The following is a 21,568-nucleotide window of genomic DNA, read 5'->3' as shown; positions in this document are numbered from 1 at the left end:
GTAAGGGGCAAAGGTCCCTTAAGAGGCAACAGAGTGCACCAAAGACTGGTTAGTTCAGCAGTCCCTGAGGGGGAGGCTGGTTGTTAGGGGCACATGCCACATTTTCTTCGGAGGATGTGCACTGCCTTGGAGGAGCTGGAAAATGCAACAAAAGCAGGGATTCCAGGCTGTCTCCGTAGCTTTTGGCCCTAAGCTGGGAGAAGACTAAAAAGTGGATTCAGAAGGGGGGGGGGGGTGCAAGGCTCAGCAGAGGCAGAGGGGTATTCCTGAGGATTTCTTGTTTCTTTTTTGCTTGGGTATATCCAAGTGCATCTTTCTGCCTATAAACATCCACATATTCAGAAACTTCATACTGCAAGCATGCTTATATAAGATTAGATCTCAGGTGTATGCAGATGATGTCTTCTACTTGATGAAGGACTATGTTACACCTGGAGGGATATATGACAGGTTAAATTAAACCCAAAAACATATTTTGGCAAGAGGTTGTGCAGTCTTGTGCACTATAGAGCCTGCATACACTTTTTATTTATCTCCCCATCTGGTTTTCAAATACTTGTCGTCCAAAAAGGGTCATATCAATCAGTAGAGACAGGACCCTTGTCCCTCAGGCTTACCAGCTGAAGACAAAGTACACGAAGGGATTGAAGGGAAAAGCAGAGTTGGAAGATTATTTCATTTTCACAATGTCAGACTGAACGTTTATATCCCATGGAGGCTAAGCTAGTCTTTCCTTGCTGGAGTTCTTCTTGCCAAGATTGGGAGGGGCATAATTGCCTAGCAGTACTTGAACCCTCCCCATATTTCTGGCCATTAGTTTAAAATTCTTTTTCTTCCTGGGGGAGCAGGCTCCTCCAGTTGCTTATTCTGTGGCTCAGGGGTGGGGTTACACTGGGGTTCCTCTTTCCCCTGTGCTCTTTCTGAAGTGGAAGCAGAGGGTGGAACTCTGCTGGTGGAGGCCAGGATGCCCCCTCCCTCAATTGTGGCAGCTTCTTTTCTGCATATGGTTTTTTTCTTCAACCAAGCGTGACACAAATTATATACCAGGGGTAGGGAACCTGCGGCTCTCCAGATGTTCAGGAACTACAATTCCCATCAGCCTCTGTCAGCATGGCCAATTGGCCATGCTGGTAGGGGCTGATGGGAATTGTAGTTCCTGAACATCTGGAGAGCCGCACGTTCCCTACCCCTGTTATATACTATTCATTTTGTATTGGTTACTTCTAGGCTGTTGTGTGCCACTGAAGACCATGTAGAAACATCAGTGACAGTGTAGATGCTGAAATTTAAACACTAGGAATGGCAGAACATTATATTAACTCTTTATATGTTTATGATTGATAATTTATTTTCTCTCGCTAGGATTTGCAACTAGAATATGGTCAAAGTCCCCAAGGCAGTTACTTCTTGGGCGCAAATAAGTGAGTATTTTAATAATAGGGGACATATTTCCTCTTTCGCTGATGTTTTTAAAGGTTTATACTTCTGGTTTGGTGTGAAATCAACTGTAAAAAATTAAAGTAAAACAAAATCAATGGGTATTTAACTAAAATCTAGCTGTTGTGATTATATGTTACTTAGGAATTTTTGGATTTATAGATGTATAAAAAGCTGCTTTCTTACATATATCTGTATATTAGTATGTCTGTGTGTCTTTTCATATATGCATCAGTGTTAGTGTCCAGATTGCCTCAAATATATGTTGCTTTGAAAGACGATGAACTCAAAGATTGAAGAAAAATCATTCTGTGAAAATGCCAGGGTTGCATAATTTAGTCTGCTGATTCAGACTTTTAAAAACATTTCAAATGCCTGAAAAATTTCCCCTAATTAACTGGCAGACTTCTTTTCTATGTTCTTTAAAAGAGGCAGTTAAAAGGTTGTAGATTGCAAGCATCATTTTAAGAGGTATTTCTCCCTCTGAGAAAGACAGTGCCGTTTTTCTTAAAACTAGTAGCTTTTTGTAGAACTAATCTTTTCTCACACAGATTTTTGCAAATATAATTGATTAGCAAGAATTCATAGAATCAACTAAAATTTATTTAAGCAATTCAAATATTTAAAGAATATGTGACAACCCATGGGCTTGAAGTAAATGTATTTAAGAAATGCAGTGTAAATGTGGCAAACTGAGGGCCTATTTTTTTATCTAGTTTTGTCAGGGTTTTTTGTTGCATTATCTTTAGGGAAGTTTTTAACATCAGTAGCTATGTTAAGATAGCTAAATCTGACATAGAAATAATTGTTTGTTGCCATAATCAATATAATTAGGCTGTTGAATAAACCTTCAATCTGAAATGAATAAATGTTTCATCTAATATCTTTAGCAGTTGATGTAATTTACTGCATGGCTTACATATGTCAAAGCATATTTTAAAGTGCCTGATTTTATGTGCTTTTGCTAAGTGTGTCCAGTCCTTGAATTTTACTTCTGTTTTTAAAGGAGTCTTCTAAAATCAGTTGAAGAAGAACTGCATCAGCGGTAATTCTTAACTTCCTTTTTTCTCTTGATTGCAACCTCCTTTCTCTTGCACACACATTCTTGTCTCTCTCGCAGTCTGGCGATGCTTGTTTTTGTCAGTTGTACAAACCTCTTTGCTTATCTCTCTTGCATCTGTTGATTGATTGATTGATTGATTAAAAAACAAGCAAGGTATCTACATTAAAGGTGCAGGAAACAAATCTTTGATAAGTTGATAAATTGCACTCAGACATGGTACCCTGTTTAATTCCATAGGGGACATGTGGCACATCTAGAAGATGAGGAAGATGTGGACAGTGATGATGCTAAACAGTAAGTTTTGCTAGTTGTAGAGTATGTACACTTTGTAGGTAACTGAGGAAAGTTAGTTCAAACTGTGTCCTGCTTTTCAGCATACTTCTCCTGTTGGGTTAATGCTGCCCTTCTTTATAAAGTCCATACTGGCAGGCAAAACAGTTACGTTTTGCTTCTGCTTTCTCCATTAATGTGGCAAGCAGAACCATTTAAGACTTTTTTGTTGACAGAAGAAGCAGGGAAAGTGAACAGGGAGATATGGGCTAGTGTTAGAGATGATAAAAATGTCTTCTCACAGTTTAAAGTATTTTGCCAAAAAACTACCTGGATGCATCCAAAAAATGTGGAGGAAAGTCAGTACATATTATTTGTTGCACACTTGAGACTCCAGTATGGAAAAAGAATGAAATTAAAGCAGAGACTAAATCCAAACTGCAACTGCTTTGAGATACAGGTCGTGCTTAGCCAGTAGGAGAAGCTTTGCTATGCTGTTAAGTTTATTAAGGCTGTGGGACTGGCAGCACTCTCTCCTACCTTTGCAAACTGTTCACACTATAGTAAAAAAAGGTAAACTGCTACCTACGCAGTTGTATTTGTGATTTTATGGAATACTTGACTGCAGTCAAATAAAAGTCAACTGGCAATATTTATCCTATCAGTTAACTGTCTTTTATTTGTTCTGACTTAATATATGTGAAGCAACATGGTTATGAGTACTTTTCTCACTCTGAGGAGATGGGCACTTTGAATCTGGCTTATTCCCACTGGCTTCTAAAGGAGGCAGGGCTACCTTCGTCATTTCCTGTCTCTTGTGCGAGAAACCCTAGAGCTCAGTTTATTCCCCGCCTAGATAGGAAGCACATGGAAAATGTGTTCTTCTCAGCAGCTATTCTTGTTTTCCTCACAAATCTGTACAATCCCTACCTCAGTCTATTACCCTCCCTTCTTCCTCCATCTTCATGGAAGACTTTGAAGCTCAGGCAGAAATTAGTGCTGACAGGTTCCTCTCAGAAGAAGATTCAGACCCGATACTGCTATCCTCTACAGTTAGAATGGAGGGACGGAGCCCCAAGATGATAGAGGGGAGAGAGAGATGCAGGGGAAAGCAGCGCTGCAAGGAACATCAGCCCAGACAGCCATCAGTTCAGCTCAGCTGCTATGATGGTGAGCTACCCCTCTGGAGGACAACCCCTTGACCCAGATGCCAGCAACAGAGCTCTGGAGGGGTAATGTACAGCCATCTCCCACCAAGGCTGTGGGTAGGCTTATCTGAATTATTGGAGATGGTTAGAAAAGCCTTAAGGAAAGAGCTACAGCAAATCCAAGGGCACTGTTTCTCATTGTTGCCCCAGTGGCGCCATTTCTCCCCAGTAAGATCTCCCTGCATATTCCTATGGCAAGGGTCAGGCCTGGAGAGGGACAAACCACTCCTCACAGGGAGGATTCACACCAGTGGCCTACTTAGGCAGCAAGAAAGGCTCCATTCTCTGGTACCAACCACTGTGCAGACAGCGAGTCTCCATTCTCATTGTAAGATGAGAGAGAGGAGGGAGAGTTCTCTTCTGAGGAAAAGCCCATAGGGGAGGAACAACCAACAGGGAAGACTATGATTTGCTGCTGGTCAAGGCCATTACAGCATTGGACTTTTCTGAGGCCCCCTGTTGAGGAGGAAATAAAAGGGGGCAAATCTCGTCCCAAAGGGATTAAGGATTTTTTTTGCCCAAGTAACTTTCTGAGAGAGATCGAGTCCCTTTCTTGAATATTTTGAATACCTTATCAAGGCAGAATGGACCAGACCTTCATCTAACATGCATTTTCCCAACACTACAAAAAAGCTGCATGCCTTAGTCCGACCTGCTATGAAATTGCTGCAAGTACTCTTAGTATGTGCTCCCAATATGGTTTTGTAATCCATGGATCTTTTGTCCAAGGATTGACTGGAATCCATCAAGGACTCTCTGGATAGGAAAGTGGACTATGTCTTTAGAAAGGCTGACAAGACAACAGCATTGATAATCAGAGCAGCAGCCTTGATTTCTAGGGCATCAGTCAGTTGGGCCACAAAATCCCCAGTTAATCCCCTGTGACAGTTAATCCCCAGTGACAACAAAAGGGCAGCTAAAGGAGCCAACTAACGCCTGAAGGTGGTCACATTCTTAGCAAACGCATCACTTAATTTTATGACCTTTGCATCATGTTCAGTGGCAGCATCTTCCACCACAAGATGTGCTGTGTGGCTGAGAGCCAGGCAGGTAGACCTTTATTCCAAGTCCATTGTGCTGGCTTATCCTTTTCAAGGTGGGAGATTGTCTGGAGACAAACTGAACAAGATCCTGGTGGAAACGAGAGACAAAAAGAAGAAACCTGTGGAAGGATCTCTTCATTCCTTTCATTCCAAATATATTCTGTCACAATCCAGACCTGACCAGTGAAAAATACGGTAGCTAGTAACAGAAGATGCCCTTCTCAGAGTGAGAACGGAACCTTGGATACCCACCATGGGGGTTTTGTCTCTCAGGTAAGGAAGACCTGCCCTCTAAAAACAACAGTAGCAAAGAACAGATATGATATCAAGCTGACTGTGGGAACAGAGAAAATGCTGAACCCTTCCCTGGTCAGTTGATGACTTATGCAGCAAAGTGACAAGGACAGTTTATATACATATACTTTTCCTAAAATAGCTATTGTTCCCTGTTACCTAATTCTTTCCTATGTTATTACAGTATTTTCTGCATGTTCGTGTTAATGTTCTATAGATTATATCCTTCCTGTCATTGGTCTAGTTTGAGAAGGACTCAAACTGAGCTTTAGGGTTTCCTGCATGGGAGGCATGAAATAATGAAATTAACCCTGCCTCCCTGAGCAGCCAGTGGGAATAACCAGATTCAGCATGCCCTCCTTATCTTAGAAGATCCTTCACAGTGAAGTATCCAAGGTTCCATTCTATTTTGGCTTTATAAAGGACCACATATTGAACATTTATTTCCACTTCAGGGAGCCTTTCTGAATTTGTATATGTTGGGGAGTTCTGCCAAGATATCTAAGATTTCCTTGACTTTAGTCTATGTGGCGTAGTGGCATGGGAGGTTAAAAGCTCGTGTATCTAATCTGGAGGAACCGGGTTTGATTCCCAGCTCTGCCGCCTGAGCTGTGGAGGCTTATCTGGGGAATTCAGATTAGCCTGTACACTCCCACACACGCCAGCTGGGTGACCTTGGGCTAGTCACAGTTCTATGGAGCTCTCTCAGCCCCACCTACCTCACAGGGTGTTTGTTGTGAGGGGGGAAGGGCAAGGAGATTGTAAGCCCCTTTGAGTCTCCTGCAGGAGAGAAAGGGGGGATATAAATCCAAACTCTTCTTCTTCTATGTGGGGGAAAGGGCGTTGAGCAATTTAATTTAATGTAGGTAGAACAGGCTGTTTTTTCAAAACCTGTGAATAGTAATAATTCTGTATTTTTAAAAGGCCATAAAAGTGCTCTTGTTTAACAGGACATTATTGGAGTTTGGAAAAAGACAGTCAAGGAGACAAAATGTGATTCCCAAGCAATTTGCAGGGAGTCAAGTCAATACCTTAAACCAAAACTCTGGGTAAATAAAGTACTTAATGTTCAATTTTCATTTCCTACTGGTATCTCGTTTTCAGAGACTGGACTTTTGAATTTAATTTTCTTCTTAAAGAGACATGGGCCTTTTTGGAAACAAAAGTGTGTGTTGACAGAATGCCTTGCTGTATCTTTTTATAATCAGATTGTGGATAATCTGACACACACAGGGGATTTTGAAAAAAGCTAGTTGTGCAAATTTCAGAATAGCACGTAGTCACATCACACTTTTGAAAAACGTCTGACTACTGTACAACATAGTTGCCTGCATTTGTCCCATTGCTTTTTAAGGGAATGGTGCTTGAAATTCAACATTGGATTGTAGTGCTTGAAATTCTTCTGGCTAAATTATTACTGTCTATAATTCATTGTATCTTAAATTCTCACTTTTGCATTCTGCAATCTTTGCCTCTAATATTCTTATCTCTTGCAATAACACATTTTACCCTGAAATGATTAGAGCTCAGTCACAAATTGATTATTTTTTCCCAGTAAGTGTTGGGTTCCTAATTTTGGTTTCTTAAAGCATGTTGGAAAAATATATATTGTAAATTCTAGTATACCAATCCAACTTGTGAATTTCCATCAAGAATGGGCAGCTTGTTTAGTGAAAAGGACTATATCTGAAATGGACTATATCTGAAATGCATTATGAACTAAGCAGTTGGAAAATATTTGCATATTTTAACTGCATTTCACATAATTTACATAGTATGTTTGTTATCACAACTAATGTGGAGAAGGCGTTCTTTCTTGATTTGTTTTTTCTCCAAAACGTCACCCACAGATATGCAAAATTTGATCGTTGAAAAATATATATATATAGATAGATAGATAGATAGATATAGATATAGATATATTTAGATATATATATATATAGATAGATATAGATATAGATATAGATATTGTATGGGATAAAAATTTCACTTAATTTCAAGGCCTCCTACGCTGTTTCTGCAGTAAAGAGGCGCCCCTGCACATTAAAATGGGGATTTTCAAATACCTATCTGGAACTCATTGGTCAAAGTGACCCTGGGGTTCTTGTATTGCCCATCCAAATCACCTGTGATACCACATACTGTGCTTTTTAATGGTTTTTGGACATTTATCATTAATTCTTGATTTCCTTCTTTAAGCTCAACTATGAAGGCTAAAGTACCACCTCCTTTACCACCAAAGGTAAGGAATCTTGTCATTTGCTGTAGGAAACATACTTAAAAAGTTACAGTTGTCACATCAGCATCCCTACAAGGAAACAGGTTATGCAGCTGTTTCATTAACATATTGCCATTGAAGTATATGACACTTCACAGAACAATAGGAAAACAAAATACAGGTGCCTACCTCAAGGAACTTGTGATTTAAATTTAAACAGTAAGGAAGGGAAGAGATTGGTGCAAGGGTAATCGCGGGTTAATTATTTGTAAGTTGTTTATATTATTTATAGTCTGCCTTTCTCATATAGATTTTCTAGTCACTCCACTGTGATCTGGTCCAGTTGCCCCATTTTATCTGTGAAAATACATCCATTCTTTCCCAGCCTTCCATTCCAGTCAAGATCCTTTCCCTCTGATACAGGGCCTTCTTTACTTAGTTCTTCTATGTAAGAGATGTCATTCAACTTTGGAGGATCAGCATTTTGGGTTAGTTCAGCCAATTCCTGTGCCCATGTTTCCCCTCCCCTTTTGTTGTTTGATTCACAATGCAAGACTCTATTGGAGTGCATATCCAACACTATTTCATATGGTATAACTTCATTCTGCTCTTGATTTAGAGTGCGGGGATGTTCATGGTTCCTATCTCTTTTGGGGAAGGGGGATCTAGAGTAATTAGATCATCCACTTGTTGTGTGTTCTGCAGTTTTGTTGTTGGGAATCTTCTACTCCTTAATAGTTCCTGCTTTAATAATTCTAGTCTATTTATAATTCCTTCCCGTTCGTGCTCAAGTAAAGCCAGATAAGATTCTTTGAGATTGTCCTCAAGAACTTGATTATCTAATACTTCCTTAGAACAATGTGGATTCTGAATATCCAACAATTTCATCTGATCATCAGTGTCAGTTATTTTGTCAATTGGAGTCATGGGGTTGGTTGCATATATAGTATCTTTCCTAGCTGTTCGTTGTGCTCTTCCTTCCTGGTCAACTACAACGTTATAGAGTAATGGGCAGAAGAGTGTCCTTAAACACCAGAGATAGGAAAAAACCCTTAGGTGCCAGAAAAGTTCTTTTGCATAACAATAATGAAGGAATTTTGTATGTGGTAAATATCAGTAATATTCTTGGTTGTTAACTACTAGATTTCAGAATTTCCACTGGCTGAAGGTTTACATAATTAATTTCCCCCCTTAACAGAATTCTGACATGTCTCCTTGTGAGATGAACATTATTCCTGTTAGGGGTTATGCTTCTGCACTTACATACAGTTAAACAGATTTTATTAGAAGAGAGTATCAGGTTGCAGGAATTCCCAGTTTTGGTGCCTTTCAGGGAGGAATCCGGGCATGTTCTTTTAACAGTCCTTAATTGATTCTCTACCTGATTCAGCATTTGTTCCTCCTCTTTCACTCTCTTCCTTAAGTTTGATAACATTATTCATTTTTACTGTTTAACAGCTTTAGCTCCTTGAGTATGTACTCAGCAGTAACAACTGTAATTCATAAGAGGCTAAAATATATTTCCAATCCTTCATTTCATTAACATTACCGTCTTCATCCTTCGCCGTGCTTATCAGTTAACTAGAGTTATTAATTGTATCACAGGAATGTTCACTGGCCTCTGAGCTTTCTGCTGTTTTTCTGGCTGGAATGCCATCCACAATCTCTGCCTCATTATCCATTAACACTTCAAAACAGTTAGCTGTTTTAACTTGAAAGATGTCCATTATTTTAGGTTGTTCAGCATATGGTTGGGAGTTTCCTTCTGCCTCCCTCAGCCATTTTTAATGACTCATGATTAGCAATCCAACAAGCACCCTTGTTCAATTGTTCAGTTAAAATAAAAGTTGTATATAATTAAAAAGATAAGAAATAGAACACTCTTCCAAGCTGCTGCTCCGTAGTCCACAAGGCTCAACCCCGCTGTTCTATAGTAAGGTTTCTAGATGTTCTTGCTCTATCGGAAAATTGTTGTTATTTGGTCATTGGCCATAAATAAAGACTACTACTAGTACTGCGTTTCATTGTACAGTATCCCAAAAAACGGTTGCAAGCCAATAATTTTGGGCATAGTGTTGAATAGATCAGAGAGGCTTATAGTTTAATGTGGCAGGCCAGAGAATGGGCAATATTTGAGGTAGGAAATTTCTACTTAGGCAGGATAAAAATGTTCTATTCAATATTCAAGGCATCATACAAACAGGTTATAATCAATAACAAATCAAGTTAAAATAATAAAGCAAAATGAAAAATTAGCTGTAAGACAATAAAATATCAGTAACAGGAATTACTCAATTAGGAGTTAAAAGCATCTGTGAACAGATTCAGCTACTGCCTAAAAATTTTCTGTTTAGTTACCCAGGAAAATTTAAATGTGGATGGGGTTCCACGACTGGGGTGCCACCACAGCAAAAAAAAATCCTTTTCTCCAAAAAGTAGAGAAGAACATAAGAACTAGCCTGCTGGATCCATCTAGTCCAGTACTCTGCTACTCGCAGTGGCCCACCAGATGCCCTTGGGAGCTCACGTGCAGGATGTGAAAGCAATGGCCTTCTGCGGCTGTTGCTCCTGATCACCTGGTCTGTTAAGGCATTTGCAGTCTGAGATCAAGGAGGATCAAGATTGGTAGCCATAGATCGACTTCATCCCATAAATCTGTCCAAGCCCCTTTTAAAGCTATCCAGATTAGTAGCCATCGCCACTTCCTGTGGCAGCATATTCCAAACACCAATCACACATTGCGTGAAGAAATGTTTCCTTTTATTAGTCCTAATTCTTCCCCCCAGCATTTTCAGTGTATGCCCCCTGGTTCTAGTATTACAAATACAAATACAAATACAAAACCTTTAATGGCATATAAAGAGTGGTAAAATACAGATTATGTTAAAACCAATTGACTAAAATTTACACAAAGGTTTCACTCTTGATCCAAGTGCCTTTGTTAAAAACCTGGCAACTGATTCAGTAGTGTGGGGATGATGGTCACTAAGCAGGTGTGAAACTATTTCCTTGTCTGATCTCACTGAAAATTTCTTCAAGATGGCCTCGAGAAAAAGCAACCGATAGACTGCCAAATCTTTGCAATGAAGGAGCACGTGTTCAGTTGTTTCGGGTAGGCCCGCTGCACAGGAACAAGTCCTGTTCTCCTGTGGGATGCCATGATATCTGCCTCTTGTTTGGGCAGTCGGTAACACATTTAGCCAAGCAAGCATAAAATATCTGCGGAGATGTGGATTGATTAAATTACTCATATATTTAGCCATAAAACCCGGCAATGGTGGTGAAATGCCATAAAATGTGGGAGAACAAGTTCTGCAGGCTCCAGCTGTGAGAAGCTGCCCTTCAATGTCAAGAGTACGTTGTTTCAAAACTCCGAAAGCCTGTCTTTCGTCCATCAGTAGGAGTTGGTCAAAAGATACACCTATGTTGTTTATTTGCTTGATAATTTTGGTGTGCCAGGTGGAGTGGAAGTGGTCGCTTAACAGAAAATATGTGAGGCTGCCCGGGAGGGCTCTATAATGAAGGCGAAGCCAGTATTTAAACAAAGAGAGCCAAACCCGGGGAAAAATTGTCTTGGCTCCGGTTTCTAAACAAAGAACTTGATACGTGACTGAGTTTGGAAGACCCAGTAAACGACGAAGAAACAAAGATTGAACACTCTCTAATTTCTCAGCGGTTTTTGCTCCCCAGATTGGAGCTCCGTAAAGTAATTGTGGCAGTAGTTTTAACTGAAAAACTTCCATTGCGGCAGGAAAAAATTGACCGCCTCTGGTGTGAAGGTTCTAGTATTGTGAGAAAGAGAGAAAAATTTCTCTCTGTCAACATTTTCTACCCCATGCATAATTTTGTAGACTTCAATCATATCCCCCCTCAGACGTCTCCTCTCCAAACTAAAGAGTCCCAAATGCTGCAGCCTCTCCTCATAAGGAAGGTGCTCCAATCCCTCAATCATCCTCGTTGTCCTTTCTTCACTTTTTCTATCTCCTCGATATCCTTTTTGAGATGTGGCGACCAGAATTGAACACAGTACTCCCAAGTGCCGTCGCACCACTGCTTTATATAAGGGCATGACAATCTTTGCAGTGTTATTATCAATTCCTTTCCTAATTATCCCCAGCATAGAGTTTGCCTTTTTCACAGAGAGACCACAGTGCAGACAGATTATTGTCTGGCAGATCCATAATGTGTTAAATCATATATTTTCCAGTATAAAAATTTCAGTTGAACAGTTTCATGCTCATGATATTTATTAATTATCAGGCATTCTTCTCTGATAAAATGGTTTGTGGTTTTTTTGTTCAGATTTATAATACATAAAGGTTTTAGACAGTGGAGGTATCTGATATAAATGCCAAAATATGTAGCAAAATAAATCCATCTCAGTAATGATTTATACTTTTTCAGCCTAAATCCATCAGCATACCACAGGAAACACATTCTTCTGAAGATGATAATCAAGGAACTATCAAACGCTGCCCTGCTTCTGAGAGCCCTGCAAGATCAAACACACAGGTCCCACCTAGACCACCACCTCCTCGCTTACCTCCACAGAAATCAAATGTTTTAGGTAACAATATTAAGAAAAATAGAGAGTTTTTAAAAAGCAATTTTTAAAAGTGCAGCTTAGATTTCAATTCTTATGTGGGCGTCCTAGAACTACCTTAAATGGACATGTGCTAATGTGAGTGACTTGCAAAAGTAACTTTTGGATATCCCATGTTTAGGTCGCTTTCTTCAACTGAAAGTAAGCGAAAATTCCATTCATTAATTTTAGTTTTAAGAACATCAGAAAGAGCCTGCTGGATCCATCTAGTCCAGCACTCTGCTACTCACAGTGGCCCACCAGGTGCCTTTGGGAGCTCACATGCAGAAGGTGAAAGCAATGGCCTTCTGCTGCTGCTGCTCCCGAGCACCTGGTCTGCTAAGGCAATTGCAATCTCAAATCAAGGAGGATCAAGATTGGTAGCCATACATCGACTTCTCCTCCATAAATCTGTCCACATTTTGTGTATGTGTATTCAATCCATGTTCTGGTTCAATTACTGGCTTTCTGGAATGGATACTGAAGTCTTTCAAGATGTATATGTTCGTTTAGACTTATAGTCTACTTTAGCTCAAGTGCTCAAGACATGTACTACAGAGGTAGCATTTCCAGCAACACAACAAAGGAAGGACTGAGTCAGTGAGTCAGCCCTTTCTTACATGTCCAGAGTAATGCTGATCACCACTTTGGGGTCAGTAAGCAAATTCCTCCAGACCCCAGGGGTTTTTCCATCTTCTGAGCATGGCACAGAGTTCACTGGGGGTGTGGAGGGCATTTATTTGTGAATCTGATGCATTGTGCAGGGAGTTGGACTAGATGATACTAGAACAGAGGCATACCGGGGGGGAATGACACCCAGGGCAACATCTGCTCTGAGCGCCGCCACCCCCTTACCTTTGCAAGCCAAAGGCTGACTCCCACCATCCCCACCCCCCCAGTAGGAAGACCTGGCAGGAGCAAGCCTGCCACCGCCAAACCCCACTCCCCCAGCCTTCCTGCAGTCCAGCTCCTGCCTCCCTGGGGAGGGCAGGAGCCATCCTACAGGGAGGGCGGGGCTCAGCAGCGGGTGGCTCGGGCAGGCACTGCAGTGGCAAGCCTGCTCCTGCTCTCCCCGGCCTCCCTGGGGGGCTTGATTGTCCAATACTTGGTGGCCCTAATGAGGGCAGAAAGGCAGGGTATACATTGTGTGAAAATAAATAAATATATCATTTAAGGAGGTGATCTCTCTAGATCTTGGATTGCTAACAGTTATGGTAAGATATAGTTATTAGAGATTCAGAATACTTTGAACCTCACTGAGTGACTTTGAGCAAGTCTCTCTCCTTACCTCCCACACAAGACTTACTGAAGCATAAAACAGGAGAATGGAGAACTGTATGGTCAGCCTAGAATTCCAAGGGCTAAAGCTGGAATCCCTGCATTTGGCAATACTAGTCCACCAACAAACAATAGCCTCTATGTACTCTAATAACCCCCTGGTATGGAAAAAATGAGGCTTCTTAAATTAATTTTTTTAAGAAATCCCTTCCCAAATGACCTGATGGTGACTGAAAATACTGCTGAGAGCAGGGAAACTGATGTGGGCAGTCAGCTGAAGTACATGAAAGTTTAAAGGCGCCTGAGGAGAGACATTTTTGGTGGATTGAGGTAGGATTTCCTTCTCCTTCCCATGATTAGTCACAGGCTGTAATAGGGAAATCAAAAGGCTATGTGTGTGAGGGGTGGCTTGATATTATAATCAAGGATTTTCTTTTTTTTTTGCTTTTGAATATTTCTTATGAAGGTAATGGATTCAGTTCTGTACAACTAAATGGTGACAGAGAGGGATCCACCCACCAGGAATCAAATGAGAATAGACATACTAATATTTCAAGGAAAGAAAAGAAGGAAATGGTGGTAGGTACTCCTTCATTTCTGCTTACATTTTTCAGTGCGTGTGGAGAAAATCAAAATGCTCCTCTCAAGTTTCATAGAATACTGCATGCTTGTTAAGTATTTTAGATATCTAATGAAGTTAACATATTCTGTGCTTGTGCATCAGAGATACCCAAAACATCCAGGTGCTCTGGGTAAGGTTTGTCTGCACAAAATTAATAGTTGATTGTACCATGGGGGGGGGGGGGGGGGAAGGGGGGCACTAACACTAGAACACTAGATAAGTAATGCCCTAAACATCAGTTTTCAATATAAATGAGATGTTTTTGGAAAAGGCCAACTTTGGTGGATTAGATCCTGGGCCAAATTTCCGCTTGTCCAAGAGCTGTATCCCTACTTGTATCCCTACTTGTATCCCTACTTGCATTTCGGCTTCAGCAAGGGTTGTTTGTAGTCTCTTTCTGGGCATTACATAGTATGTAAGGTGGAAAGTTATTGCAACAAGATCTTACCAAATGTACTCTATCCGTTTGTTAGACATCACTAGATTTTACAGTTGATCACATACAGATTATTCTACATTATATATGTTTTGCGATTGATTATATTTGAAATATAGCAACCTAAGTATTGTTTGTGTCTATTTGATCTGAAAATTCTTTACTGTATGTCTTGTTTTAAAGCTCACTTTAAACGCCACAATTTGCATGTACATTTTTCTCCTAGAAACCAATTAGTAATGGTTTGCCTCCTACACCAAAAGTGCATGTAAGTATTCTGAATGAGATGAACTATTTGCTTAATACAATTACTGTTAAAAACTAAACAAGTTCAGCATTAGACATATTATACCTATTAGAACAAATATGTAACTGAGCTGTTTTTAACTAGTTGAATAGGGAAGGCGGATACTTCATAAGGGGTTAAACATCCTATCTAGCAGAGAAATGTTGACTCCAGCAAAGCATTGGAGAGCAGGCTGGAGAATTCTTCACAGTATCTGACCAACACAGTTTTCATTCCTAGTTTGCGCTACTTTCTTGTATAATGTTGGGTTAAGATTGAAGCAGAGTGCTTTGTCTTGAAACCTTGGAGCCTGAAATGGTAGAACAGTAGGGCAGATATGCTTTTAAAATATGTCTATATCTCCCCCCGCCCCCCAACCTGGTATCATTCACATAAAAAGTCTGGATAGATAAAAGTCCCTATGTATTGTCAAAGACTTTCATGGCCGGAATCAGTAGGATTTTGTGAGTTTTCTGGGTTATATGGCCATGTTCCAATAGTATTTTCTCCTGACTTTTCGCCTGCATCTGTGGCTGGCATCTTCAGAGGATCTGGTGGTAGTAAAGCAAGTGGAGGATATATACTTATGAAATACCCAGGGTGGGAGAAAGAACCATTTGCATTTGTTTAATGTGGCGGCATATAGCTCTTCCCTTTTTATAGCAGCATTTTTATTTCTTCCACAGCTGAGTCATGGTGTAGTTTCATGCAGTGGCACAAATGGAAAGAGTAGTTGCAAGGCTGCAGGGGGAGTCTGGTGTACAGCAGAGATGGTGCATATGGGGCCATCTCCACCCTCTTCCCCTCTGTTCACTGCTGGTGCTGCTTCAGTGGGCGTACTTAATTATGTGACTTTTTGGAAACAGCCTTGGTGAATTCTGTCCTTTGGATCCTAGATGATAATGTCACGTGTGTCTTAAACCGTATCATGTGGGTTGCCACAGGCAATCAGATTGCTTGGCAGCATGGCAAAAGAAGCCAAGTATAGTCTAGATGGAGAATATGGAAAATAGTTCTAAGAAGCAGCAGGTGGTAAGCACAAGACCAAAAGGCACCTTCCCGTAGCATGGATACAGTGCAGGGGTTTGAGCCCTTCGGGGATAGAGCGGTTAAGAAATCGAATGAATGAATGAATGAATGAATGAATGAATGAATGAATGAATGAATGAATGAATGAATGAATGAATGAATGATTATTATTATTATTATTAATAATAATAATAATAATAATAATAATAATAATAATAATAATAATAGTAAAACTACTCTGGGACTTCCGAATTCAGACTGACAAAGTTTTGGAACACAATACTCCTGACCTCACGATTGTGGAAAAAAAGAAAGTGTGGATAGTTGATGTTGCAATTCCTGGTGACAGCAGGATTGATGAGAAGCAACTGGAAAAACTTACACGATACGAGGATTTAAGGATTGAACTACAAAGACTCTGGCACAAACCAGTAAAGGTGGTCCCAGTGGTGATCGGCACACTGGGTGCAGTGCCTAAAGATCTTGAACGGCACTTAAAAGCAATTGGCGCTGACAAAATCACCATATGTCAGCTGCAAAAGGCCACCCTACTCGGCTCTGCACGCATTATTCGTCGATACATCACACAGTCCTAGATGCTTGGGAAGTGTCCGACGTGTGATGTAATACAAAATCCAGCATATTGATCTTGTTTGCTGTGTATAACTGTTTAATAATAATAATAATATGAAGGCCAACAACCAGCTAAAGATTATTATTGAAATCTACAATAATAATATTTCCTCAGTAGTAATGCCAAGGTTAATCTCTAAATTAAGAGAATGTTCAGTTCAGCCCTACATATAATACATCCTATATTTACTTGGCTTTTATTTATTACAGATGGGTGCTTGCTTTTCAAAGGTTTTCAATGGATGTCCCTTGAAAATTCATTGTGCAACTTCATGGATAAATCCTGATACAAGAGGTAATCATTTCATGTAATAATAATGCAGTGCATTCTGTGCCAAGATAAAAATTCTAGTTGCCCCTTGAGATCCCTCAAACTTTCTCTGCCCCAGGAAATGTTGTTTGTCCTTGCATAGAGATGCAAAGCCATTATCATATTTGCAGAAGATGGTTCTAGTCTCCTATTCAAAGATCATAATTTATTTTTGTTTGCAGTTGTTTGTCCCAGATGTCCGTATAGATGTAATAAATCTAGTGGACTTAGGTCAACTTCCATCCAGACATAATCATTAGTCTTCTACAAAGGAAAATTCTTCTTCCAGCTTTCTTTACATATTTTTAGAGGTTGATTTCTTTTTATTCTCCCATTTTGAAAATATTTTAAAACCCTTCAATTGTCTTGGGATTTTACAGAAGAAGGATTTTTGTGTATTGCAGTTCTACAATTTAGAGCTAGAACCTTAATGTCTTCATTTGTTTGCTTATAGATCAGTACTTGATATTTGGTGCAGAGGAAGGTATTTACACCTTAAATCTTAATGAACTCCATGAAACTTCAATGGAACAGGTTTGTTTTGAGTTTGTTTTTTCTTTTCCTGCTTTTAGTAGAGTGTAATTTCACTAATCTTTTGAAATGGTTAACTATATAATTTTGTTTTTAGCATAATTCAGTGTATTTGGTTTCTATTCTTACAAAGTGTTTAGACTGTTATTAAACTGTGACTAGTTTTATCTGTTTCATCATTTGAAGGCAGTGAAAGTCACGAAGCACGTGACATTCATAGAACTGGGTATCTAGGAATCTCCATAACCTGAAAATAATGTATATATAAACTTTCCCCAAGGAGGTATTGTAAAATACATTTTAATACAATGGAAGCCTTTTTAAAATTGATTTTATTTATTTATTTATAATATACCTGGCACTTTGTTCATGATCTGAAGAGCTTACAGTCCAAAACATGAGATGACCAAGGGAGGTGAAGAATGTATTTTATTCCAATTATGTTATCTTTGACTCTGTTTTATCTTGAAAGAGGGGACTTTTAATTTATTTAAATGTTTATATCTTACCTTTCCCATACCTCAGGGCAGCTAAAGGGTTGTGCCAAAGGTTTTGTATACATTAATTTATTGTACATTTTTTTAAAAAAATTAACTACCTTATATACTCGCCTATATGTCGACCCGAATATAAGTCGAGGCACCTAATTTTACCACAAAAAACTGGGAAAGACTCGAGTATAAGACTAGGGTGGGAAATGCAGCAGCTACTGGTACATTTCAAAAATAAAAATAGATACCAATAAAAATGTTTTTGAATATTTATTTCAAAGAAAAATAGTATGGTATCAACAATAACTTTAAAAGTTATGAAGTGGAATATATAACTCTCACAGACAGTATCTCTTCAGAGTTTCATAGCGAAGATGCTCAACAAGATCCCCCTTTTAAAAAGTCCCTACAGGTTCTCTTTCAACACGGATAGCTTATCATTACACAGTGAAGATGCTTGCATGGTGATGGCAGCCGCTGCCCCAAAGCAAGTCTTTTTTGCAGGTCTGCAAGCTCAGCCATTCAGTCACGTATAAGTCGAGGGGGGCTTTTTTCAGCACAAGAAATGTGCTGAAAAAGTAGACTTATACGCGAGTATATAAGGTACCTAAAACATTTTAATGCCACCTTTCCATGCAGCTTAGATTTCCTAAAGTAGCAAACAATAAAACACAAGTGTGAATGAGGGTATGCCAGACACAAAAGATAAGTCCTTACCTGCTGACAGAAGGTGATAATAAAGGTGGTTAGAGTGGAGGAAATTCCATAATTTCTGCTCAGCATGAACTTATCCTACAAGCCTTTTAGGCTGTCCAGTAAGAATGAATAATTCACATAACTCACATCTATAATTAAATATCCAAGCAGGTAATCCAAATTCTGTAGTCTGCTATTGAGTTTGGTGAGGGCACTATCTGAATCAGGGCAACAGCAGGGGTGGGGGGTGAGAAGGTTAAATCAAACCTCTGGAATGAAAACAAAACCCTGTCCATTACCTAGAGTACTTTAAGCACCATGCTAATAACTGCTTCAGAGTAGGATTTCTCTTGGGCTAAAGTGAAAGAGGTGAACTACCCCCACCCCTATCCCAGCACTATGCCACAATCCAAATCAAGGGCCATGCAGTCTCTCTTTAAACATTTATATTATACGCTGGAGGGTCAAATCCCTTACTACCCCATGTCATTTTGCCTTGAGTTACCAGTTTGTAGATATCTAGCTGAAACACTTGCATATTTTCTGGAGACAGCTTCCTGCTTACTGGAGGTGCTGCAAGGCTTCAGTTTGCTTCAGACTATCTGATGTGCTCTGTATACTGATCAGCCAGAACTGAAAGCTTCCAGTGAAATTTTACATTGCTCTTTATCATTATCCTCCCTGCTCCTTGAAGAAAGCAAATAGTCAGTTTTCCTCAACTTCCATTCCAGTATTTCGGGTTGGTTTCTTTCCTTTCCCTTTCCAAATGCTATTACTTGTTCATATTGATACTTAAATGGTTCTAATTTCCCATTTTTCTGAGATGGAGATGTATCACTAAATCACTGTTTCATAAATCATAGTATGATGAAAGCATAGATAGAGGTGTGTTTGTTCTGGTCTTCATAGGGTTTTTCAAGGAAAGGCTTTTGTTGGTGTAATCTATAGCAAATACCATTAATTTTGGTCAGGAATGAGATGGTCTTGATAAATGAGCTGTGCTGCATCACGGCAACCTTCTGTTTGTTGTGATATTCAATTCCAAATTTATGTACTGTTTACGTTAATGTATTTCTTCCATTGTATTTTCTTCATCAGTTATTTCCTCGACGATGCACATGGCTGTATGTAATGAATAATTGCTTACTGTCAATATCTGGTAAGACTTTTTCAGATTATTTAAAATGCCAGTATGTTGTTATTCCATTAAAATTTGTAAAAGTGTATTGGATGCTTTATTTTCAGGTAAAGCTTCTCAGCTTTATTCCCATAATTTGCCAGGAATGTTCGATTATGCAAGGCAAATGCAAAAGTTACCCGTTGCTATACCAGCACACAAGCTTCCTGACCGAATACTTCCCAGGTAAATAACTAACTAACTAACTAACTAAATGAGAGGGGAGAGAATGTGTGTGTTCCGTATCCTGACAGATGAAAAACAGATTTGTGTTTTGTTTTTTGCGTAAGTTCCCAAAATGAGTCACAAAGTAATAAAACAATGTATCATCAGACCTTTAAAATATAAAATTCAGGGAAAGAAATTGATGCATGAAGACAGACTGGCAGATAACTGAGCCTTCGGGGAGGGCGGTATACAAATACAATAAATAAATAAATAACTGGTAGATTGGACAGAAGAAGGGAATGTTTTTTTTTTCTCATCGGTTCTGTCCTGATAACTGCTTGGGTTTATTTTCTGATTCCTTCACTCATTTTTGTGCATTTGGTTTTCACTTCAGTTTTTTTGTATTCTTCTTTGGAGTTTTTTTTGTATGGTTCTTTAGAGTCTGCTTGTGTGGGGGTGGGGTGAGGTGAGGGGTGTAAAGGATTGTCAACTCACAGCTGACTTATGACGACTCCTTATGAGCAAGAGTCTAACAGAGATGGTTTGTCATTGCCTTCCTCTACATTACCATTGTAGTATTCCTTGGTAGTCTTCCATCCAAATACTAATAACCCTGCCTAGCAGCCTAGATCCAACGAGATCAGGCTAGCCATCTTTTTCCAGAAACTGATTTTCCAAAAACTGATTTCTGGTCATATTGTTTCTGTCGGGTTTCTTTGTCCCACCCACCTCCAGCCTACTTTTCAATGACTGGATTATGGTGATCAGACACAGATGAGTAGGGTTTTTTTTCTTTTCTACAAATGGCACTAAAATATCGCTAGAGCATTGTAACAATAGGTTTCGCAGGTTCTCTGAATTTCCAGCTTTCATTTTTTTTAAAGTAAGGCTCTAGATATTTTTGTCATGGAGATATGCCTTTTCCCTTATTTCTCCACGTGGGCAGGGACTGGAAACTTACTTTTAAAAAATGAAAGCTGTGTATCCAGAGAGCCTGGTAAGCCTGGCTGTTGTGGGTTTTTCAGGCTGTGTGCCCGTAATCTGGTAGTTTTTGTTCCTAATGTTTTGCCCACATCTATGGCTGGCATCTTCAGAGGCATGTCTCATTTTTCCAGGACATGCCTCTAAAGATGCCAGCCACAGATACAAGCAACATGTTAGGAGCAAAAATATCAGACCACGACTACACAGCTTGAAAAACCCACAATAGCCAGTTGACTACTCGACAATATCCAGTAAGCCTGTTGTTACAATGCTCTAGTTATAGATCAATATTTCAGTACCTTTTTAAAAGGAGGAGAGTTCTATGATGACACCACTGATAACAGCTCCTTCCCTTGAAAAGGGACAACATAAACTCATCCCACAACTTTGAAAGAACAGGGGGAGGACAGATATGTGGAAGAACCGTGGCCAAACCCATTCCAGTGTTTGTGAAGGGATCCCCAAGAAAATCAGAAGTAAATCAAGTACACAGAAAGCCCGTGGTTGGAAACAACTTTTAAAAGATCAGATTTTGAAAAATTAAGCAGACTGTTATTATCTTATTTTTAATAGAAGCTGTCACCTTTTTTTGAATCTTCAAAAATAACTTGTTATTTATTTTGCAATAGCAATTTGTTTAAAAAATGTAATTTCTCAGTTGGTTGAAAGTCTGGCAATTGACTAAGAAGCACAACTTCAGTCTCTCCCATCAAAATAAGCGATGTTCAGTTAGATTTTACTTATAATTTTTTAATGGTTCTTGCAAAGATTATTCCCCTCTCCTATTTGGGAGATTCAGAGATGCTAGAAAC

At 39.4% G+C, this 21,568-nt stretch overlaps 1 protein-coding gene across 10 annotated transcripts in view; it reads left to right on the top strand.

Moving 5' to 3' along the window:
• MAP4K3 (mitogen-activated protein kinase kinase kinase kinase 3) overlaps positions 1-21,568 on the top strand; it is an 84,456-nt gene that overhangs the window by 50,587 nt on the left and 12,301 nt on the right. For 2 of the 10 annotated variants that reach the window (XM_048481884.1, XM_048481867.1), the window contains 12 exons: positions 1,363-1,421; positions 2,444-2,482; positions 2,738-2,794; positions 6,266-6,364; positions 7,515-7,557; positions 11,938-12,100; positions 13,860-13,972; positions 14,678-14,719; positions 16,610-16,694; positions 17,164-17,243; positions 19,526-19,586; positions 19,673-19,790. In XM_048481884.1, the coding sequence (XP_048337841.1) occupies positions 1,363-1,421; positions 2,444-2,482; positions 2,738-2,794; positions 6,266-6,364; positions 7,515-7,557; positions 11,938-12,100; positions 13,860-13,972; positions 14,678-14,719; positions 16,610-16,694; positions 17,164-17,243; positions 19,526-19,586; positions 19,673-19,790 (959 nt within the window). The remainder of the gene's footprint in view (positions 1-1,362; positions 1,422-2,443; positions 2,483-2,737; positions 2,795-6,265; positions 6,365-7,514; positions 7,558-11,937; positions 12,101-13,859; positions 13,973-14,677; positions 14,720-16,609; positions 16,695-17,163; positions 17,244-19,525; positions 19,587-19,672; positions 19,791-21,568) is intronic. The other 8 variants (XM_048481900.1, XM_048481876.1, XM_048481925.1 and 5 more) reach the window with 4 other exon arrangements.

Source organism: Sphaerodactylus townsendi, linkage group LG01 (assembly GCF_021028975.2).
Source record: "Sphaerodactylus townsendi isolate TG3544 linkage group LG01, MPM_Stown_v2.3, whole genome shotgun sequence".
Lineage (NCBI taxonomy): Eukaryota > Metazoa > Chordata > Lepidosauria > Squamata > Sphaerodactylidae > Sphaerodactylus > Sphaerodactylus townsendi.
This window is presented reverse-complemented; position numbering and strand designations above follow the sequence as displayed.